The sequence below is a fragment of the Pipra filicauda genome, unplaced genomic scaffold, assembly GCF_003945595.2.
Source record: "Pipra filicauda isolate LSUMZ 115617 unplaced genomic scaffold, ASM394559v2 scaffold113_size4260070_pilon, whole genome shotgun sequence".
In the NCBI taxonomy this organism is placed as follows: domain Eukaryota; kingdom Metazoa; phylum Chordata; class Aves; order Passeriformes; family Pipridae; genus Pipra; species Pipra filicauda.
In genome coordinates, this window is record NW_024103585.1 from 3,186,725 (window position 1) to 3,209,940 (window position 23,216).

General features: G+C 39.3%; 1 protein-coding gene across 6 annotated transcripts; it reads right to left on the reverse strand.

Moving 5' to 3' along the window:
- Positions 1-4,690: 4,690 nt before the first annotated feature.
- On the reverse strand, positions 4,691-22,854 carry ING3 (inhibitor of growth family member 3). 6 transcript variants are annotated; one of them, XM_039383773.1, is made up of 12 exons: positions 22,703-22,854; positions 22,478-22,542; positions 18,160-18,260; positions 16,722-16,787; positions 14,083-14,179; positions 11,882-11,953; positions 11,470-11,589; positions 9,157-9,215; positions 8,642-8,832; positions 7,410-7,602; positions 6,309-6,347; positions 4,691-5,640 (listed from the first exon to the last, which is right to left on the reverse strand). In XM_039383773.1, the coding sequence occupies exons 1-12, from the start codon at positions 22,837-22,839 to the stop codon at positions 5,524-5,526; spliced, it is 1,257 nt and encodes a 418-aa protein (XP_039239707.1). In that variant the 5' UTR covers positions 22,840-22,854; the 3' UTR covers positions 4,691-5,523. The 6 variants fall into 6 exon arrangements, with proteins under 6 accessions (XP_039239707.1, XP_039239703.1, XP_027576689.1 ...); XM_039383769.1 differs by having other exon boundaries at positions 9,157-9,314; positions 22,703-22,839; XM_027720888.2 differs by having other exon boundaries at positions 22,471-22,542; positions 22,703-22,819.
- Positions 22,855-23,216: the final 362 nt, after the last annotated feature.

Genomic DNA, 23,216 nt, shown 5'->3' on the forward strand with positions numbered 1-23,216 from the left:
AACTACATAACTGAACATTTATTAAAACAATTTTTAAATATGATAAGCACTTATTTTTACACCACCACAACCCCTCCCGCCCCCCCCCGTTACAATGTACTTTTGATCTCACCAAAATCGAGTTGTAAAGAAAATTTTCTTTGTCAACACAGGGAAAAATATTCCTGCATATCTGACAAGAAAGAATTCCCTGATTCCATAGTTCTTCACTGACTGACCCCTTCCAGCGCTTAACTACACTCACACTTGGAAAGGTTATCCAAACGTCTATCCCACGTCTTTTTCTGAAAATAAATCATGGATCTAGCTTTGAAATTGTAAGGCCACAACTTTGCAGGCAGAAGCAATATAAAATTATCTTCACATTGCTCTGCTATTTCTGTTCTACTAATCCTCATGTGTGCAAATACATTATAACTAATATTTATTCTTCTAGACAGAAAGGCTTAATACAGCCTTAACTAGGAAAACAAAGTTAGCTGTCAACCTAATAAATAAATCTGTGCTCAGCAACAAAAGTATACTTAAGATTCCTCAAAATTTTGATATTTTTGAGAAAAATATATAAATTGTAGCTGAACAACGGCACGTAAGTTATTTAAAGAATCCCATCACTGTACTACTCTATGACTTCAAAAACTTTTTCTTAATTGCAGTAGCTAGTTTCATAAATGTGGGCATATGCATTTGATTCAATGTATATAGCATTGCTGAGTAAATATTTAGAAAGGAACAGAGCTGTCATAATACTAAGAAATTTTCATAATATAAGGTACAAGGTACAAATAGGTATTAGGGCTTGTGGATCCTAACACTGTTCATCACTTTCTTGTACAGTCATGAGGCAAGTATTTCTCTACTCTAGCTGTAGAGTAGTAGCTAGGAATAAGGGAATTATTCCTATTCCTATAAAAAGGGAATACAGTTATCAAACAGTTAAAGTCATTTACTCAATGTGTCAGTGTGTCTTCCCCTCTGCTCTGCTGTTGAGACCCCACTGGGAGTGCTGTGTACAGTTCTGGTCCCCCAACATAAGGACGTGGAACTGTTGGAGCAAATCCAGAGGGCCACAGAGTTGCTAAGAGGACTGGAGCACTCCCCTATGAAGACAGGCTGAGAAAGCTGGGACTGTTCAGCCTGGAGAGAAAGTTGTGTGGAGACCTCATAGCGACCTTCCACTATCTGAAGGGGGCCTACAGGGAGGCCAGAGAGGGACTCTTCATCAGGAACTGTAGTGACAGGAGTTATGGGTACAAACTGAAAGAGAGGAAATTTAGATTAGATATTAGGAAGAAACTCTCTATGTGAGGGTGGTGGAGCACTGGAACAGATTGCCCAGGGAGTTTGTGGATGCCCCAGTCCAGAAAAGGCCTTGAGCAACCTGGTCTAGTGGGACATGTCCCTGCCCATGGCAGGGGAGTTGGTACTAGATAATCTTTGAGGTCCCTTCCAGCCCCTTAACATTCTATGATTCTATAATAAAGACTTTAAATCTATTATGAACTAATGTAGGTTTTTCTAAAATATAAGATGTATGCAAGCACAACCTTTTAAGTATTCATGCAACTTGCTGACAACTTTTGTATGCTCAAATAGCTATGAAATACAAGGAAAAAGCTGCTGTTCATCTTTATAGAATATTATATGAGTATAAAAGCAAGATATGGATTTGAAAGCGCTAAGAGGAATTTTACTGCAAATTGGTGTAGCTACACTGAAGTGTGGCATTTTTCTCGTTTTAGTTACATTATTCTCAGAGCTTTTTAGTCAATCCTGGGAGGAGTAGTAAAACTTCAGAGACTGTGTTCGTACAGTGGGGCCTAATTTTATTCATGTGTACCCTGAGGAGAGTGTAAAAACTCAGACCCTTATTCCTCTTGCAATTCTGCTTCTTGGAGATTTTTAGTCTAAGTGCAATACTGAACTCTCTGTTGCCAAGCCGGTCACCTCTGTTGAAGAAAAAAAGTGTATGGTCCTGACATTCCAGCAGGATGAGAAGGGAGATGAAAAAACTTGCCAAGAAAAGCCAGCTTGTAGTGGAAATTACCTCCCTGGTGAGGGGGAACAGAAAAGGGAAACAAACCTCAGATTTTCTGATCTTTACCATGTACAGTTAAACAACATTTTGCAAAATTCAGTGAAGAAGACAAGAATGCAAATTATCCTGTGCTATTCAGAGGGACAACCTAGTGGGATTTTCAGATCAGGAAGCATAAAAGTATTTCTTCTTTCTTTTTAATTTCAGATCTAGAATAAATAAAACCTACAGCTCCCCAGTGCAAACACACAATACCATTTACAAGGCATAGACCACATTTTGTTCTATTACAGCTCTTAGCACATTGGCTCTCAGTTTATGATAGTACAAATACCTCCTCATCCTAAAAGTCCACCCAAATCCTGAAGCATTGAGATGAAACTGAAAGCAGTTGCACTGCATAATGCCAGAGAGTTGCCTAACCTCGTGTCTGGTATCAAAGAGCGTTCAGTGGTCTATGCCACGAGGCTATGAGGATTGCAGGACTGCCAGTCAGCCTGGAACACTTCCCTGGTTACAAACTCTCTTGACTTCCAGTGATCAGCCTTCAGTGAGTTTCTGATCCAGGTATCTTTGCTGTATGTCCCGTTTTGTAATGTAAGAATGCCACGTGTGAAAAAATGCTGCTAATTTTTTTACTTTGGACTGGCTACCTCCAGATTACTTCTTCTATCAAAAGGCACACCTTTGATAGTGTAAATTCACTTCTGAATTTACAGATCCCTGTTACATCCTCACTGAGCTGCCTCTTTCTCATCCACAAGACTCCCAGACAATTCATCTGCTTCTCAGTTTTGTTGTCATTACACAGCTTTTGGCTGCTTTGATCCTCCTATTTGAGCCTTTTCCTAGCTCTGCTGCCTTTTTGTAATGGAGCAGACCAGAATTTTACACTACATTAAGACCTAAGTGCACCATCAATTTACACAGCATAAACTGTTTTCTGTTTTATTCTTTATCTCCTACTGAGTCATTCTTAGCACTTGTCTGACCTGCTGCTGAGCAGTGAGCTGAGGTTTCCATAAAATTACCCAGGTAACTCCAAAATCACTTTGCTACACAGCAATAGCTACTTCAGAGGACCAAGGTGCAGGTAAAGTGAGAACTCAGTATTATTTTATATATTATATTTATGTTATTTTAGTAAAATATTGAAATACATCTACTTTATCAGACTCTCACTATCATGAGATTTGTCTGCTGCTTTTAGCACTTTCCATTTTTATTATTTTTGAGAATACAACCTAATTGCAAACATTCTGTTACTGTTTAGACCTCTTTAACTGATCTGTTATGTATCTGATTTTCTCCTTTATCATTATTCTATTTTGCAAATAGCCATGTGGATGGCCCAATGTCCCAATTAAGGGACTCCTACTCTTCAATCAGTGCATTGCTGTTTTTCAAAGAAGCTTTAATGAGAGACCTCACCTAAACACTCGTACTTGTCTACTCAGGAAAGTGTCCAGCAACTCTATTGACCATGAGGCATGAACATTCTTAATATGTAAATATTTCATACTAATCAGTGCTTTTACACTCTGATCACCTAATGACCTGTAAGCTTCTCTTGTTTAGAAGAAAACATAAGCATGTACAGGTATTGCAAATTTTTCCACGTTTTTCATATTTGTTCATTTCTATTTTCTTAACTTTGACACAAAATACTAAGGTGAGATTTTTCCTCTTGTGATTTCTCTAACTCATTTGCCAATGAAAAAATAATTTATATTCTCCAGTGAAACAGTGATCCAATGCTCACACTAAAAATTGAAATTTTTATTTGGATTTGTGTTCTGTTAGGTGTGGTTACCACCAGGTATGGTTACCACCAGAGTGAGAGATTTTGCTATATATGGTCATAATTCTCAATGGACTAACTTCATAGCCATAAAGACACTCAGTCTAAGGGAAGTCTGCATTAGTGGTTGCTTATTTAATTTCAAATCATAGCATGGCACTAGTTTCCCACAGAAGAAACAACTCGTTATCTCCGTTGTCTCAACAGTCTCACTTAAAAGCAGATATTCTAGTCCTCAAGTGGTTTTTTTCAGACTGCAATTTCCACAGAAATATATACAGTGGGTTCAGTTCACAGTTTTAATGGAACCTTAGTTAAACTGCTCCTTGATGTTAATTTTCCCCAACTTCTAGCCTATTCTTTTACCAAAGTCTATTTATCATCCATAATCATGTTTCCCTTCTTACACATCTACTTTTCCCCAGTTCATAGACTTTAAATGCCTATTTCTTTCATTAAAAAAAACCCGCTGTGACAGAATCCTGGTTTCATTCTTTGCACATACTCCTATTACTAATGGGCCTGTCTGTTTTTATTCCCTTGACAGTATTTGCATGGTCATGCAATGTAACACTGCTTCTCTCCCTCTCTTCTCCTCCTCTTCACGGGTCTGGAAAGCTACTACATGAAGGCCACACTCTTCCAGCCTGAAGTAAAATCTTTAATCCAAAGGGAAAGTGTACTTTTTTTAATAGCAGAAAGAAGGAGGAATTAGAAAATAGAAGTAAAAACCCTGTTTCTGTTCAGTGCTGCTGCATGAAACAGCCACAGAAAAACAATAAAAGGAAATTTGTTAGTGAAACCATTTCAGAAACAGACTTTTTTTCTGACAAATGTACAGAAAACATTAATTTGAGGAGTTGAGGTTGTTTTATTTTACACCTAATACAATTCAAATTTAAAGGATTACTTGCACAAAAAAATAAACACATTTGGTATAAAAATTTATTGTCACTTTAACACCTTTTTTTCCTCTTATGGCCCCCACCTTCTCTGGAGCAGAAACATATAAAGACTAATGGCACAAGTTTGTTTTATTCTACAGCATTTTTTTTGTTTTTACATACTTGAGTACCCTAAAGGACAACAGCCCGCTGTATACAAGAACCATTTTCTTCAGCCTGCTGAATTAAGTTTCATAAAGAACCAAAGCTATAAAGGCATTTTAAAAACATTGTCTCTTTCTTTTCAGAAGCACTGACTTTTTGCACCATTTATATACATAGTGTTACGTAACAGCTCTTGAGTACAGTACATGCAGCAGAATATATCTCTTGTATATAAAACATACATTTAAAACCTTGACTTATCGGAATTCTTTGAAGATTAAATAATTGTAGAATGCCCAGTGCTTAGAGAAAATGGTTTGATAGTACAAATCTCTGCATATGTTGGCCACTGGAATAATCCAAGGCTCACTGGAATATTATCTGTAGCACATCAAGGTGCGTAAATAATTTACTTAGAATGTTAAAACACAACTAGCAAAACCAATATTCATGATCTTACGACTGGGGGCTGGAACTAGATGATCTTTACGGTCCTTTCCATTAAGTCCCAACCATTCTATGACTGCCATGTTAACTCTTCAGTGGTTGCAAGCAGGTGTTGTGGGAGTTCCCCCTCCGCTCCTAAGACCTCTATAAAACCTTTAGTACACAATTTGTTTTCCAGATGAAGAAACTTATTTATGTCTACTGCCTCTTCTCTTCATTGCAGCTGTACACTGTGGACAGTACCATTTCCCTTTTGGTGCTTCTGTCAGTCCAACACATCCATAGTGGAACCACTCAATAGGACACTATAAAAAGAGAGTTAAAGAGATGGTTTGGGATTTGTTTTGTTTTTTGTTTTTTTTTTTCACAGTGCCTATCACAAATACAATTCTATGAAAATGAAACATGAGTAAAAAGCATAGATTCTGCTTTTCATACAAATTACAGGAAAAAATGACAAGTGATGAAGATCTCAGTCTCTAACATACACTCAATAAACTAAGGAGAGTGATAAGAATTCTAGGACTCATATGAACTCACATAACAGAGCAAAATAACTATGTTTTGCTTTGAAGGACTTAGTTTGACAATACTAAGTGACACAAAAGTAATCTTATCACGCATTTCTGTTTAAATGTAGTGTCTCAGTAAATACATGATGACATTCAACTGCTCTTTTAAAACTTTTTTTATTTGAAGAGGACAACTGTTATTAGCTAAACACAGCTAAGCATTCAGAGAAATAAATGGCATTTTGAACTAGGGCTTTTCTGAACCCAGTAAAGGCTGAAGGTTTCTAAAAGAACCTGAACTGTGAGAAGAAATGAGAAGTTTCCTGAAGGGTGGTTCAAAACATATGCACTTTACTCTAAAAAAAAATCTATTCAAAAACCAACTCTAAAAAAAAGTAACTTCTGCAAACAACAATTACATGCACAAGCCTCTCATGAACCCTTTGAACTTTGTTACTTACATCTTGGTTATCACAGCCTACCATTTCACCATAGGACACCTAGTGAGAAAAAAAAATTCCATTCTTAATAATTGTATTATTAACTAAAAGCAATTAACATTTTCAAAGGGCTAACAATCAAGATTTTTCCTTTAAGGACTCTGTCCATTAACAGCAGCAACAACATTTTGATTTTTCTTCTCACAGGTATCACAGATATCACAGAATATTCTAGAAGGATATTGGAAGGGACTCACGAGAGTCATCTCTCTTAAGCATCCTCTTCACTCTTAAGTGAAGAGGCTGTGCGGAGCTTCTGTTACACAATCCAAACACCACCTCGTTCATAGTGAATTGATTTTCAAAGATTGTTTGTGCAAAAGAAGATGCATCTGCATATTTCAGGTTGGATAAAAAAGGTCAGCACTCAAAGCCTGAATGAAGTACATTTTGATGAAAACAACAGTGCTCAGTATGTTATCAGCCTAGTTCTCAAGATTATATTGATGTCTGCCATTTCCCTTGCATACATGACAATTTCAAGCACTTTATTTGAAACAATCAAATATTTTAGAGAATTACAGAAATCTATAAACTCTAAAAAAAGTCAACTCTCTTAAAAGTGTTTGAAATAAGAACAGGCATTTTAAGTAAGTTTCTCATGTTGTCATTCATTCTCCGGATAGCTTATCTAAAATTAGGTTTTTGTTCGGTTGTTTGGGCTTTTTTAAGTTTATGGGATATTTTGGGTTTTGGTGGGGGTTTTTTTGTTTGGTTTGTTTGGTGGTTTTTGCTTTCTATGGGGAAGTTGGAGAAAACAGACAAATTCCTTACTAACTTAACATTTTAACTACATTCACTGTGAACCCTTTCCATTTTTAATTTAATTATTTCTGAAGTCTCCACTAACAGATTTTAAACACTCCAGGTATGTCACATCACTAGAAAACTGACCACTTTTAGCTTGAGTTGATAATATTTGTAGCACCAGTAAGTAAATAAAAACAGATCAGAATTTCAAGGGTAAAACCACAATGTTCTAAAATTAGCAACCAGAGAAGGAAGTTCAATTACATCAAACCAGCAGTTCTAGTTGTATTTCAGGCTGGAGGCTATCCTTACCTGATTACAAATGCAGTAACGTGGCTCATTTGGATCATAGGTCCAGTCAACCTGGCTATTAGAATCAGACTCTGGTATTACTGCTGTTTGCTGAGACAGTTCTTGTGCTAGTGCAGATGAAGAAGAACATGATGACAGAGAGGAAGAAGAAGAAGATGACGAGGACTGCTGACTTGAGGATTTGTTGTTGTTTCTGAGAAAAGGAAAAACAAAAAGGAAAAAATGGCATCCATGATTTAAATTTATTTCCTGCCAAGTGAAAGAATCACTAAACAAGTACTTTGTTAACTCTGAAATACTGCAGTATGTCAATCCCAAAGTATCATTTGCTAACAGATTTCATTCAACTACTGCAAGCACTGGAATGGACCCACTGAATGCTCTTTGGAAAAGGAAACAAGTTGTACCAGCTTACAAGTGCAAAATACATTGTTCTAATCAATGGAATTCAACAGCTCTAAACTGTCAAATGGCTTTAATGAATGCTTTCCTTCACAAAATTTTCCATTAACAGCCTTGGTGTCAAGTCCCCATAAAAATTATATTACAAATGAAACAGGAATTTACATATACATAATGTCATATGTCATGTATCTGACACTAAATCTATGCATAGATTAAAAATCCTTCTAAAATAGTATTATTAACTGAGCTGTGAACACACATAAATTTGTACGAAGAAAAAAACTCGTGTCAGTTTAAAAGGATGGGCATTTTGAGACAAATTATTTCAAGTACGAGTTGTGACACTGTTGGTTAAAATGTTTTAAAACTTCATTTTAATCAGAAATAAAATTCAGTCCATTTCCTGTCCTAGATGATCAGCCATCAGAAAGTGTTGCGTTTATTTGTGATCTGGCATGAAGCAAATCTGCAGATTATTTCAAAACCATCTACAAACCGTTGCATGGTAATTCCCAACATTTGCTGTTATGTCAAATCTCTCCAGAACACAAAAAAATGAGGGAAGAACCTTGACTGTATTGCAGATGAAAAAGCAAATCGACACATTTATTTACAAACTTGGAGTGTGTTTGCTTAAATAAAAAGAAGTGAGAGGACTGAAGAACACAGCCCTGAAAAAAAAATGTCCAGCAGGCAATAACTGTCTTCTACTGATTCTCCCTCACAGATATTAAATACAAAGTATTTCTATTATGGCCCATGACTTTTAAGAGAAAGCTTAGCTGCCTTAAAAGCTATAATTGCAGTCAACAAGTAAGAAAACCTACTTGCTTTTTCTGCCACTTCGTGAATCTGTGGTTGATGAACTTAATGTCTGTGTTAACGTAGATGCCAGAGCTGATGACGAATATCCAGCTGAATCTCTGGACAATGAAAATTCTCTTCCAAGCTGAAAATCATTGTTTTTAAATGCTTCATAGCTGGCTTTTAGACTGGATGTTCGTCTTCCCTCCTTCATCTAAAAGGAATACTGGTATTGTATCAGATTACACAGTAAAGCTCTTACATAAGACAACTGCTAACTGCTAATTATTTGCACAGGTTCATTAGTTACCTTGTTAACAAAGTGATGTAGAGTAAGCAGTAAAATGTGTAAGAATATTCCCCAGGAAAAGCCAGAAAACAAGCTGTCCCTTTAGGCAATTTATATAGGATGAAACTGTGGCATATAAACAAAAGCTGAAAGTGATCATGGGAATTCAGATTTAAAAAAAATAAAGTCACTAGCCTTTCTTCTTAATCAATAGCAGATGGCAGAGTGACAAGAACATTTTGACATTACCTGTGCCGTGGCTTGCACTGCTTGAGCTGCTGCCATGGTAATTGCACCGGCCCCGGATCCTGAAGATAATGAGCCCAGGTTATATGATGCCAATGGTTGAGAAGAGTTTGTATTGTATGCATTGTTTGAAGAGGATGATGAATTACTGTTTCGACACCCTTGATGAATAGAACACATTTATGAAATTCAAAATGAAACTAAATTCCTTTGCATTTTAAGAAGTTATATATGACAACCAGTGAAAGAGTAGGAACTCAACGTATCAGAGCAGTCTAATAATTTCGAAAAAAGGTTTTAAAAGTAATTTGACATAGACAGTATTTGTATAAGGGAAAAAAAAAAAGAAGTTTGTTCCCTCTCTATGCTCATGTGCAAGGAGTCCTTTTAGAAAGATAGCTCTCACTATCCTACTCAGCTATCAAAGATGCAGCTGCTGTATCTGTCGATATTGAAACAATGCTGACTAACCATCAAGAAAGTAAGAATTTGACTGTACACCTATACTGTTTCTGAAGTAAAACTTTACCGATCTTAATTCTAAAAACTACAAACCACAGTTTTAATGCAACACAGATTTCCATGGCCATCTACAGAATGACAGCTGCTCATAGTTACACTTTATTTGCAACTTCATGTGAAGATCCTTCAAAAGAAAAGTGAAGTAGGTATGAGGGAGACTACTTAAAACTGATGAACACTGCTAAATTCCAAAACATACAGTAGTTACTTTACGTACTATAACCTCTCATAATCTTTTATTTTCAGAAAAGAAACTAAGAAACGCCTAAATTTTGAAAATGGGCAGAAAGTTGTGGGGGTTATTTTATTCACCAAACAGGCTTCTTGCCTCTTTTGACATAGACAATACATGAAAGAATTTTATTTTATTGTAGCCAAATGCCACGTCAGACCAACACTTTAAAAAAAAGAGATGTGAAAATTCTTTTCCCTTACTTTGGAAATTGTTCCATGCATTTCTTTTTCCCAAAGCAGTAATGCATTGATCTCTTATATTTCTACTACTGCCTGAATGAAATCCTACTGTTATCTTCTTTGAAGCAGTGTAAATAAAAAGGAACAGCCAACAGACAGCTGTTAAATGACAACAAAACTGACCTGCTTCATGGACAACACAGATGAGTAACAATGCCTACAGTATCTCATGTTTCAAGTAATTGAAAATCCCAGAGGAAAGGGTATTAGCCTCTGATTGAAAACTGGTTGAATGGCAGGTCCCAGAAGGTCATTATCGATGGCACAGGGTCTAGTTGGAGGCCTATCATTAGTGGTGTCCCCCAAGGTTCAATACTGGGCCCAGTACTGTATAACTTATTTATCCATGACTTGGATGAGGAGGCAGATTCCTCTTTAGCAAGTTCGCTGATGACACAAACTCAGGCAGAGTGGCCAATATCCTAGAGTTCTGTGCAGCCCTTTGAAAGGACTTCGACAGGTTGGAGAGAGAAGCAGAGAAGAACCTTCTGAAATTCAACAGAGAGAAGTGCACAGTCCTGCACCTGGGGAGGAATAATCCCCTGCACCAGTACAGGCTGGGGTCAACCTGCTGGAAAGCAGCTCCGTGGAGAAGGACCTGGGGGTCCTGGCGGACAACAAGCTGTCCATGAGCCAGCAGTGTGCCCCTGCGGCCAAGAACCTGGAAGGTTCTTAGGAAGACCATTGCCAGCAGGTCAAGGGAAGTGATCCTGCCCCTCTGCTCAGCCCTGGTGAGGCCACATTGGGAGTGCTGTGCCCAGTTCTGGTCTCTTCAATACAAGAGACAAGGAGCTCCTGGAGCAGGTCCAGCAGAGGGCTATGAAGATGATTAAGGGACTGGAGAATCTCTCTTATGAGGAACGGCTGAGAGAATTGGGCCTGTTCAGCCTCAAGAAGAGACAACTGAGAGGGGACCTCAACAAGGTATATAAGTATCTGAAGGAAGAGTGTCAAGAAGACGGAGCCAGGTTCTTCTGGGTGGTGCCAAGCAATACGACAAGAGGCAACAGGTAGAAACTGATGCCCAGGAAGTTCCACTGGAGTATAAGGATGCACTTGTTTACTGTGTAGGTGTCCAAGCACTGGAACAGATTGCCCAGAGAGGTTGTAGAGTTTCCTCACTGGAGATATTTCTGAACTGTCTGGACACAATCCTGTGCAATGTGATCTGGGATAACACTGTTTGGAGCAGGTAGGTTAAACTAGATGACCCACTAGGGTCCCTTCCAACCGTACCCATTCTGTGATTTCAAAAGACTAACTCAAAAGTTTCTCTTCTTTTAATTTAAAACTAATGAAAGGAAAGACAATTAGGATTACCTGGTGTATTTTCTTTAGAAGCATCTGAAGTCAGGGTAGATAGAAGAGCTTCAGATTTAAACTTCTTTTCAGGAACATGATCTGTTGTACTGTGGTGAGAAGATGGATTGTGTTTCCTTTCTAAATGAAACAAATGGAGGGAACTTAAATGTAAAACCTATTCAGCTTGAAAGTCAAACTAAAAAAACAGCACTTTCAACTAATTTCCACTAGCAAAACCTTACTATTTGATTTTTGCACTTCTTCTTAACAGACATTATTATCATTGATTATGCCTTATTTTCCCCTGAAATGTCTGGAAGGAAAAAAATTCAGAATATTTTTTTTCCTAACACTACTCAAAAAAAAAAAAAAAAAAAAAAAAAAAGGAAACATAAAAAGTGGCCACTTTTTTAAAGTCTCAAATACTTACTCTCTACTGGAGTATGAGAATGGGCGTGATGGTTATTCACAGGCTGTGATGGTGTATCCAGCTCCAGAGACCCTAAGAAGGGGTGAAAAGGTTAGGAAAATTTCAGAGTTGTCCTTGCCATGCTTTTGACTTTTAGATATTAAGTGAATCTTTATAATATTAATCAAATCACTATGCAGTTATATTTATTTTAATCATAAGAATTTTTGCTAGAGTAGAAACCCTTCCCACAGTACAACCAGGAGCCAGTGAGATTAGTTTTAAAAGTTGGTGAATGCTAGTGTTTAACTATTGAAATCAAGAAGTTAAAATCAAGGTCAATAAGGAGAACAAACAACATTGCCCTCAACATGCCACTTATTCAAATGAGTTGCACACAAGCTGGTGATGATTGGAGGATGGCTGCACCAAAACTACTGACAATCTCCACCAATATGAATTGAAAAATGTAACAGGTCAACTATGCAAACAAGACGTTGTCCCACTGAGTCCATCTTGTCAAAATGGAAGCAATAGCAATGTATTTCCAGATGATTTAACATTCAACAGGAAGGGCTTCACTACCATTATCCAAATTTTCCTAACGCTTAAAATAAAAAGAGCAATTAATACAAAGAAAAAACCCACCTATGAAGTCGGTGAGGCACGAATACAAGTATACATCTAGGAATAATATTTATTATAGGATGAGGCTAAATAATTGCAGGATGGGAGAGACTTTTGACTATAAATTTCCATTAGCACAATATACAACACTTTGTGCATCAATCTCTGGCAAAAAAAATCTGAAGTAGCTGCAATATCTACTAACTCATGTCTACATAGGAGACTATTCAAGAAAGCAAGTGACATTCATTTTTCAAAATCTGTAGCTTCAACATTTCTTTACTTTTTTCAGTGCTTTCAAAAAGCACTGAAATACATGAGTATATGAGTAATACATAACTGTATTACAAAAGCTTAAATAAAATTATTCTGGAAGAAGTTCAAAGCATAACGAGCTATTTTGGCTGAGCAAACTTCAATCATATCATCAACTCGCCCAAAGGCTGCCCTCTGGCGGAACCTCAGCTATATGCATTTATTCTGAAAGTGAAAAAATTTACAGGCTTCTACTTTTAGCTTTATTTAAACAAACAAAGAAAACCCAAATCCAAACAAACCTTAAAGATGCCACATGCAGTTTAGTGCTTTTCTATTCTGAGTTCTTGAAATGCTACCTTAGCAACCTCTCCAAACACATAGCTCAACAGAAAATAAACAGCTGGGATTTCAACTAAAATAAACTAATCATTTTATGTAGTTGCTAGTTCATTAAAAGCATTCAATTTACATTTTTTTCTTTGTGCCTGTTATTTGTAATAGCAATTAAAAATAAAATATCCCAAAACTCCCAACTCATAAGCCAAAGCCACAAAAAGTTCCAAGAAAGAATACTTATTCCCAATATCCTCAAGTGATTTAAGTTACTTTTCACTGTGTTTGGCTATGAGGACAACCACTGCCTCCATAATCACAGTAATTAAAGGAACTCAGAAATATATCATAATCACATCCAAACTTGATGTTTAAATGCTGATGTGTACAGAAAAGCCAGACTCTTCTACACCAAGTTGGTCAAAAAAGATGTCACATTACATTTTTGTTCACATTCTTAACACCAGTATTGCTATATTTGTTCAACATGCAGGTTTCTTACCTAAAATGCTCTTCCCTCACTACACCATTACAAAACAACCCATTCTCACCCCTTTAAAAAAATAAGTTTCTAACTGTATTTGATATTCCACACCTAGAACTAAAATAAACTAAAGACCCTCCTCAGTGTGGTGGCAATCAAATCAAGGAAGAAATAGTACAATTGCAACTGGGTAGGTGACAGGCTTATACTGAAGTACTTGTCTGAATACCTCCAGTCATTAAAAACAGGTTTAAAGAATTCTGCACCTGTCAGATACAGTCACCAATTCACAAGTGCAACAGTTGTGTGAAAAAGTTATTTTAATTACTCAGTTGTATTTTGACTTCACTGGTAAAAATTGATGTTGAAACTAAAATTTGAGAATCACTGACGAAAAGTGGGTTAAAACAGTTTTAAAACAAGTAGGAATACTGCCTGCCACTAACAAGTGTATGATATTTTAATTTTGCAAATTGACAGAAAGTGTGTCAAGTTCTTAAAGAAAATCATGCATACTTACGTCTCTCTAATATTTCTGTGATTCCAGCATTATCTGCTTCAAGTTCCATTTTAAATTTAGCGAGTTCCTGGTCCAATTTTCTCAAATGACGGTCCACCTGTTTTTCAGACAAACCAACAACAAAGAGCCTCCAGTTCTGGAACATGAACATCTACATCCTTAATTTCAGACTTGCTAAGTATTTCCCTTCCAGCAATTTTATGCCATGCACGATTAAGCATGTACAGTAACACACAGAAGCATATCTTCTTGGTCACCTCCATTTCCCTCACTCAGCAGAGACACTGGTGTTAACACCAAAATAGCGCAGGCAGTGATCCAACACACTGTCATAAGTGTCACTTTCGAGAAAAAAGATGAAGAGGACTTTGGAGGTGCTGTGGATATGTCAATACAAAGGAGAAGAGAAAGAACAGTTCATGACATGGGCTTTAGAAGAGGTTGGGCTGCTTTGGGGAAATTGAGTCTTAAGTAAAAGTGTAGAGATTCCTGTGCGTTTGAGTAAATCATGATGTGCTCTTGGGTACTAAAAATTAACAAAAAAACCCCTGAACTCACTAACGTGAAAAGAAACACTATGTTGCAAATGCCTTCTACGTCTGCAGCCATCCAGCAAAATATATCTGTCTCTATTAAAAACTGAACAGGTTTTTCAGTTACCAGCTAACCAAAAGAGAGGATATAAGAGCTGACTTCTGGAACAAACTTTTGGTGCTGCTGTGAAACTAAAGCAGATGTTTTGTGTTTACTACATTTGAGTGCAGTGTGACTTGCAGGGTCTAAGAAAATGCAAAGTAAATATACTTAAACTTCAAAACCCACATGCCACTATTCTCTGGGCCCAGTCATCCAGTCAGTTTTTTACCCAGCCAATAGTGCACCTGTCCAAGCCAGGAACAGTCAGTTTCCCCAGAAGAATATTGTAGGAAACAGCGTTAAAGGGTTTATTAAAGTCCAGGCAGACAGCCTTTCCCTCATCTGACAATCAGGTCACTTTGTCAAACGAGGAGATCAGGTCATTCAAGCAGGACCTGCCTTTCCTAAACCCATACTGTCTGGACCAGATCCCCCTGGCTGTCCAGCTCGTGCTGCAGGATGGCTCTCAAGATGATCTGCTGTTGCAGTCCAACAGAAAAGGAAGTGCTAGGATTAAGCAGGAAACCTTGGGCCACAGGGGCTGGAAAAAAACATCATCTAAAAGACCAGAGAAGATCCACAGACATTCACTTTGTGTGGATTGTCCTGATCTCCCCCAGCAGGAAGTAGAGAGACTTTGCATGATGCTATCAGATACCTCATTGTTTTCTCCCTCCCTGTGTAAATCCTTATTTCAGGAAAAGCTGACCACCCTTCCCCAGTATAATCTTGCTTACTGGAAATATCAAATCCTTTTTCCCCCAAATGTAAATACTGGATCTGAAAAATGTAAATCCATTTTTCCCCTTATGTCACCCCTGTTACTGGAAATGCTAATAGATTGTGGAAACCACTGTTTGGAATAACCCTGCTTCCTCATTAGCATGTTAAGCCCCCGAGACCCTTAAACAGCATTTGCATGTTCAATAAATCATTCCAGTTTTTGCCCCCATAGTTGGGATCATGATAGCTTTATTAGACCCTTACAATCTGCTCCATGACCTTCCCCAGCACTCAAGTCAGGCTGACAGGCCTGTACTTTCCCGGATCCTTTTTCCGACCCTTCTTGTAGATGTGCATTACATTTGCTAATTTCCAATCATGTGGAACTTCTGCTAAATGAATGGAAGTGGCTCAGTGAGCTCTTCCACCAGCTCCCTCAGTGTCCTTGGGTGGATCCCATCAGGGCTATAGACTTTTGTGGTCTATGTGGCATAGCAGGTCACTGACCATTTCGCTTGGATTATGGGGACTTCATTCTGCTCCCCAGGTCAGGGGGCTGGTTACCGTGAGAACAACTGGTCTTGTTACTAAAGACTGAGGCAAAGAAGACATTAAGTACCTTGCATCCAGTAAAGGGTGGAGATTTTCCTCAGCCCTCCTTTTGTTGCTGATATATTTATAAAATATTTTTTATTGTCTTTTGTAGCAGTAACCAGTTTTAAGTTCTACTTGGGCTTTGGCCCTTCTAATTTTCTCCCTGCATATACTCACAATATCCTCGTAGCCCTCCCAAGCTGCCTGCCCCTTCTTCCAAAGATGATACACTCTCTTCTTTCCCCCCAAGTTAAAGCTATTGTTCTCTATTTAGCCCAGCAAGCATTCTTTCCCACTGGCTTCGTTTCTGGCACATGGGGACAGCCTGCTCCCGTATATTTAAGATTTCCTTACTGAACAATGTCCAGACTTCCTGGACTCCTTTGCCCTAAAGACTGCATCCTGAAGGACTCTTTCAACCAGTTTCCTAAACAGGCCATAGCTATGCACGAAAACCTTACAATTTCTAATCTTATTTCTTTGTTTTGTATTTAAGTGACGCTTACTACCAAAATAACAAAATTCTTAAAAGTCAATAAAATATTAAATGTTTCTTTCACCAGCAAAATATCTGTATGTAGATGACACAGAAGTACAGGTAGCACAGCTGTAATGCTTATCAAAATTCTTAGAACTCCTTAGGGCATAAATTTAGGTAATTCACCACAAGTCTTGTGTCCACTTACCAGATCATATATTTGATTAGCCAGTTGCACTTTTTCATCTGCATCTTCCAAAGCCTTATAATAATCCTGTTAAAGAGAATTTTTTTTAAATTATGAACATAAATTAATTTCCACTATTACTTTTAAGCTATTGTTATCCAACACAAAATATAAGCTAAAAGAAGAAATTCAAGTCAGTTTTGAGAAAGCCTGTGAAACTTTACTGTAAACAACAATCAGCTAAATTTTAAATGAGAGATATAATATATACCAATTTATTGTCTGGGCCTTAGAACAAGCAAACTACAAGATGGAGACATCTCCTCCTACAGTGACATTTATATTTCTGCAAGAAATGTTACAAGAAAAGAAACAATCCTGGATTTATTTTATATTACACAGCATAAAGTTATGGACTCAAAATGAGATTATGTCTTTTACGTCCTACAGATCTTTAGGACCACAGCAGATCCAACTGCTCTTCAAAAAGATGCTGAACAGTACTGTGCAGGGAGGCCCTTCCAACACTGCAGTTAAATAGAAACAATGTTGTATATATCTTAAATCATTTTAAAATAAATTTCTATAACTCATAAGTGTAACTTGAATGAAGCAATCCAATTTAAAAATCTGCTCTAACCAATGAAAATTCACTGACAAAACTTTTTTTTAAAAAATATGTTTTCACATGTTTTTATGTTAGATTTAAACAGATTTTACTGCCTTTTAATTCTCAATTTCCGGTGAATAGTATCTTGCTTAGACGAAAACTACTTGAAATTTTGGTTCAACTAAAGTCAAAAGCAAATTTTCATTTACTCTAGGGAAGTTAGAGCTTTGACTTTTTCTTTTTTAAAATACAGAAATCTATTTGCATTAATTAAAGAAGTAAACAACCAAATAAGAGGCTGAAGTAGCCAGTGTAGGAAACTACAGAGGATTTTCTCCCAACCAAATGATGGACTACACTGCAAAAAATACCACCACCAATGCCCAAGTACTGAAAGATAGAACACATCCATCTTCTTACTCCTCCCTCCCTCAAGCTACATGTACCATAAATATAACATATAAAAGGACAGAGGTAGAATTACAGGAAATGCTAAATCTAGCTTTAAAATTATCCTCTAAAAGAAAGTCAATTAACTTACACAACTTCATGTCACACAAGGAGAAACAAAAAATCTGAGCTGAAAATTTAGTACCTGGTTTCCTCACCATTTCAGGATCATATTTTTTAAATTGCTAGCAAATACTGGGTAAAACTTGAGAGAAATGCTTGATCAAAGAAACCTTTCAGTCACTTTTCTCCTCCGAGGTAGTTCTATCCATCTCTATGAAAGCCCAAGGGAAGGCATAGTTCTGAACACTTAAGTCTCCATCTATCATAAGCTATTTTTTCCTAAGGTTATCTTAATTTGCAAAAGAAAAATGTTACCCACTCCTGTGATATCCTTACTTTTTTGATTGATGTCATTTGTTCTTCTCTCCATTCAGGTTTGTTTTTCTTTGCGTTCATAAAAAATTCATTTACCCTCTGCTCAAGCTGATCCATTGCATCTGTAGCATAGGAAAAGATTAAGACAAATATTATCTTCTCATGTACATAAACATTAGGAAATAATGGGAGATTTTTTTTCTCAAACAAAGTTGACAGGACTGAGGTGCAAACTATTAGAGAGGAAAAAAAAGAAAAAACCAAAACAACCAAGCGACAGTGGACAGCGGAGGGAATTATTTACCTTCATTTCCAAGAAGCAGAATTGCATTCTGGTAGGATTCTCATCAAGGTTCTTGTGCTCTCCAGCATGGGACAGGCAGGACTCCAAGTTCTAAAGGTTTTTTGTCCCTAAGAGCAGTGGTAGTGACTTAAAGCACGACCCAAACTCCTCACCCAGGGCTCTAGATTGCTGACTTTGGAACATTCTAGCCAGTTACAAACTGAGCAGGAAACAAAATATTCTCCTAAGAGAAACAGTCAAATACAAAACCAAATAATTGAAAAAAATTAGTGCCTCAAAAAGGTAGAGCAACTGAAGAGTAAAGTCACTGCCTTTAAATCAAGGCCCTCTCCATTGTATGCTATGAAGGGTAAGGGCAAAGCACAAGTTATTCCCCCATCCCCACAGGGGTAAATCACTGATGAAATACTATTTAGACAGGATTCTCACTTACATAAAGTTTAGAAATATCGTAAGGGGAAAAAATAAAACCACCAATTTTCTAACATTAACTATCTCTAGAAAGGAAAATGTTAACTACAAGGGGGTTTTTCTGTTGTTTATTAAGACAGTAACAGGGATTCCCTTCCCTTTCCCTTCATGCTTCTCCCACTGAGTTTACTACTTCAACAGTTGTGCACACAACAGCTTGCATATTTCCAAAAACGTACAGCTGCCTCAGTCAAACCTGCTTTGACAGCCTTGCTAGTGTCAGGGTAGATGACAATACTGATTTTTTTTAACAGCACTCTCAGCAACGCTGCCCAGACAGCAGTTTCAAATTAAATGTGACAACCCACAAACTACCTAGACTTCAGGTTCTGGATGTAAAACAGCTAAAAAACTTTCCAGAAACCACCATCAAAACTGAATTACATGATGGGCATCATCTCTTGCCAAAAAAAAAAAAAATGGAAGTGAATTATCTAGTTCAAGAAGCTCATGAAAGACAGTATGACTAACTCTTAAAACCCAACAGAGGCCAAAGGTCTTTTCACCCTATGAAAATTCACAGCTAAAACTATTTATGTAAATAACCAAAAATCATTCATACTAAATGATCAAAAACATTCATCAACTTTCCCTATGCTGGGAACATCCAGCACAAAACCCAACAGGAACCTAACAACTCTCACCATTAATCCCAAGCCATAACAGTTGTGACACAGGCTCACATCAACTTTGTTTAGACACAGACAAACAAAGCATTCACACTTTTGGTGTAACACAGGCTAAAGATGGGAGAATCTGTACAATGAGCATTTTCCACTTGCACCATGTTATCCAGGGAGAAAGTTAAGAAGCCTGAAAAGCAATCAAGAAGCACACACTTTATGTGGAGGCTTCTAAAATGACTTCTGACCAAATGACAACAATTCGGTCCATAAAGCCAACAAACTAAATGTTCTACCTTCTATCCCAGAGCCCATACACCTTAGGTGATAATTATTCCAAGAGCTCCATAGACAAGAAATGACAAAAAAAATCTTTCCTCTTCACTTTTTATTGAGGACACGTTATCAGTCTGTGTGAAACTGCATAAGGGAAAACTTCCACAGAAATTTGGTTTCTCCTAAAAGGGCAGAAACGGCAAAGGGAAGTGAAGGTGAGATCTACCAAATTATATGAAAAGTTCTCTCTGGTACACTCAAGTTCATCCACCTTTTCTTCCTCCCAACCTTTTTAATCCAACTGTGATACTATATTCTGAGACACTAATTTCTTATATCAGATTTCTCAGGGGAGTTACCAGGAAATCTATTAGAAGAGAGGCTTTTTTCCAGAGTTTTATGTTTTACCATAAAGGCCTGATAATCCATGACTTGACCTTAAACAGAGAAACATTTTATGCTTCATGTAGAGCTCAGTTAAAGCTCAAGAGTCAAGTCACAACTCCGATGACCTTTGCTTTTCCCACAGCAGTCTTATCAGAACATACAGAAGGTACATCTGGTTTGTTATTTCTTCCAACAACAGCAGCACCTGCTCCATTAGGAGTCCAAGTGGTCTAAACAGGACAGAACATAAAGTCAACACTGACTCTAAAACAGAGCAGCACAGGTGTCTCTGAATTACAGCTCATGTGGATTTCTGGGACAGCATCACTCATCAAACTACTGTTTCCAAGTACTTTCAAGACCCTGAATCTTCACAGCAAGTCACTGTATCACAGCACGAGAACAACCTCCAGGTTTGTATGTAGGGCTCACCGGGCAGTTTGGCAACTGATGTTAGAGATGCTACTCCAGAAATTTTGTAAATGTCTTTGGATGCTCTGTCACTCACTGTGTAAAAATAACAGAAGTACCAAGGCCTGAGAGAATTTTTCTCTGTGCCCAAGGTTGGTCCTAGTATACAGTATTCAGTGTCATTTGCTATTTCCAGCAATACAATATGGAGTGTTATTTGTAATTTCCAGTTAAAGAAGAGGAAATGACACTCCTGCAACCTTGGCAATGCTAGCTGGCTCAATTCTGAAACACACTTAAAAAAACCCCTACTAGCTTCTTTGCCTCTCTATGGAACAAAAGTAAAAGTTGTGAACTTATTCCAAACTACCTAAGTCAGTGAGCCGCTCACCCCCTCTCCAGGTGCTCTCTGGTGAAAGTGACTTTAGAGGGATTTTCTCCCATAAGGAGCCATGACTGTTCCCACAACTTTAAGCACTGAACCCAAGATAGCACTTGGGTCATAATATACCAAAAAAATCCTATAGCCACTTATGTGTGTGTCAGCAGGGTCTGTTAAACAGACCTGCTGGGTCTACCAAAGTAAATATCCAAGGAAAAGCCTAAGACTGCACTTTGAAATATTATAGGTTAAACTACAGTTTTCAAGAACTGTTCCCACTTAGTCCTGCATTGTGTATTCCTATACAGCATTCCCTTGTTATTTCAAACTTTGCTCTTTCATTCCTCTTTACAATAGCCTAACCCTTCTATATGGACGATTCCTCACATCTCTTGTGCAATAACAGCTTCATTAACGAAGACCTTTGGATCACAGTTACAGATAACCATATTAACTGTCTGTTAAATGACCACAACAGCTAATTAGATATTAAAGGACATCGAAGTCCCAGATGAGATTGCATTAGAAAGGATGAAAGGCCAGTGCATCCTGAAAACAGCATAAAGCAGTGTATTACATCAGGATATAAGCAGAGATATAAAGTGATCTAAAAGAAACCTAAAATATATTTGTAGAAAACCCGAAGTATAAGTAATATAGTTTTTATATGTATATATATACTTATATACACTATATTATATATATTTATACTAAACATGTAATTATATTAAATATATATTCATCTAAAATGTAACTTGTATAAAACCTAAAGTATACTTATAAAGTATATTGGTTATGTGTCAGCTAGGGCACGAGAGGCAGAACAAAGAGCACTTTCACATGTGCTATTTTAAGGGAGCTGGCTGGAAAGTTTCAGGGACAGCACGCCGCTGCCTGCTGAAGGAGCGGGACACAACTCATGTTCCAAACCACCATCACTGCTCTTAGGGATCAAAAATCTAAAGAGTTTGGGACGTGCCACCGAAAATGCCTTAGCGAGCAGCACAAGCCCAGGAGCTCCGCTCCAGCGAAACCTTCCCTACGCCGAGGCCCGGCGGCGGGCGTGGGTCGGGGCGGGCCCGGGTCTGTCGCGACAGCGCCGGGGGCGCGCGCCCCGCCCCTCGCAGCGCCCCGGCGGCTCCGCAGCGCCGCCTCCCGCGGCTCCGCAGCGGCCGCGGGACACAACGAGAGCGCCCGGCACAGCCGGGACACCAGCCGTGACAGAGCGGACGGAGAGCCGGGGCGAGGGGCGGGCAGGGGGCGACACCGCCCCGGGGCAGCCGGGGGGCGGCGGTGAGGAGCGAGTGGCTCCGCCGGCACGGGCCGGAGCGGCGCCGCTTCGCCTCCTTCCTTCGCCGCTCGGCCTTCCTTCCTCCCGCCCTGCGGCGGGGGCGCGGCGGTGGGGCCGGAGCCCGCGGGGCGGAGCGGGGCGGGCGCGGAGGGGGCGGGCGGAGGCGGCGGGGGCGGGACTCACGTACTCTGCACCTGCAGGTCCATCTCGCGCATCTCGGTGAACCTGTCGCGCAGATCCATGGGAAGCTGCTCGATCACTGCGGGGACACGGGGGAGCGGGAGAGAGGGGGGGGGGAGCCAGTCAGTCACTCGCCGCCGTGGGGGAGGGGGAGCGCCGCCTCCTCGCCGCGGCTCCCCCCGGCTCCCCCGCACCTGCCGTGCCCGGCCGCCCGGCGTCCCCGCCGCGCACACACTCACTCTCCAGATAGTCCTCCAGGTACAGCATGGCGGCGGCCGGGCCCGCGCCCAGGGGCTGATCGAGAGCGGGGGCTCGTCCCTTCCAATATGGCGCCGCCGCCAACAACACCCGCGCCTCGACTCAGCGAAAACAACATTGGCGGCGGACGGCGCTCGCAGCCGCCGCGCCGCGATTGGCTGCCCGCGGCACTGACGCACGGCGCGGCCGGCGCGCCGGCCCGCGGCCTCACGGGAAGTGTAGTGTCTATGCGGGGAGGCGGCGTGTCCCGCCATGCCGCGTCCTCCCGGCCGGTCCGCCGCCCTGGGGGCATTCCCGCGGTCCTTGCGGGCATTCCGGCCCTCCAGGGGCCGCGGGATTCTTGCAGCGCTGCTGCAAGTCAGGAGAATGGAAAGGGAAAACTTGCAGCTTCTTGACCAGACTTGGGCCTTTTGTTTGTTTATAAGTTGTTGTTTTAAATGCTGGCAGCTGGCAGTAGTGCATAAAAAGCATAAGAAATGTCAAAACTAATGAAAT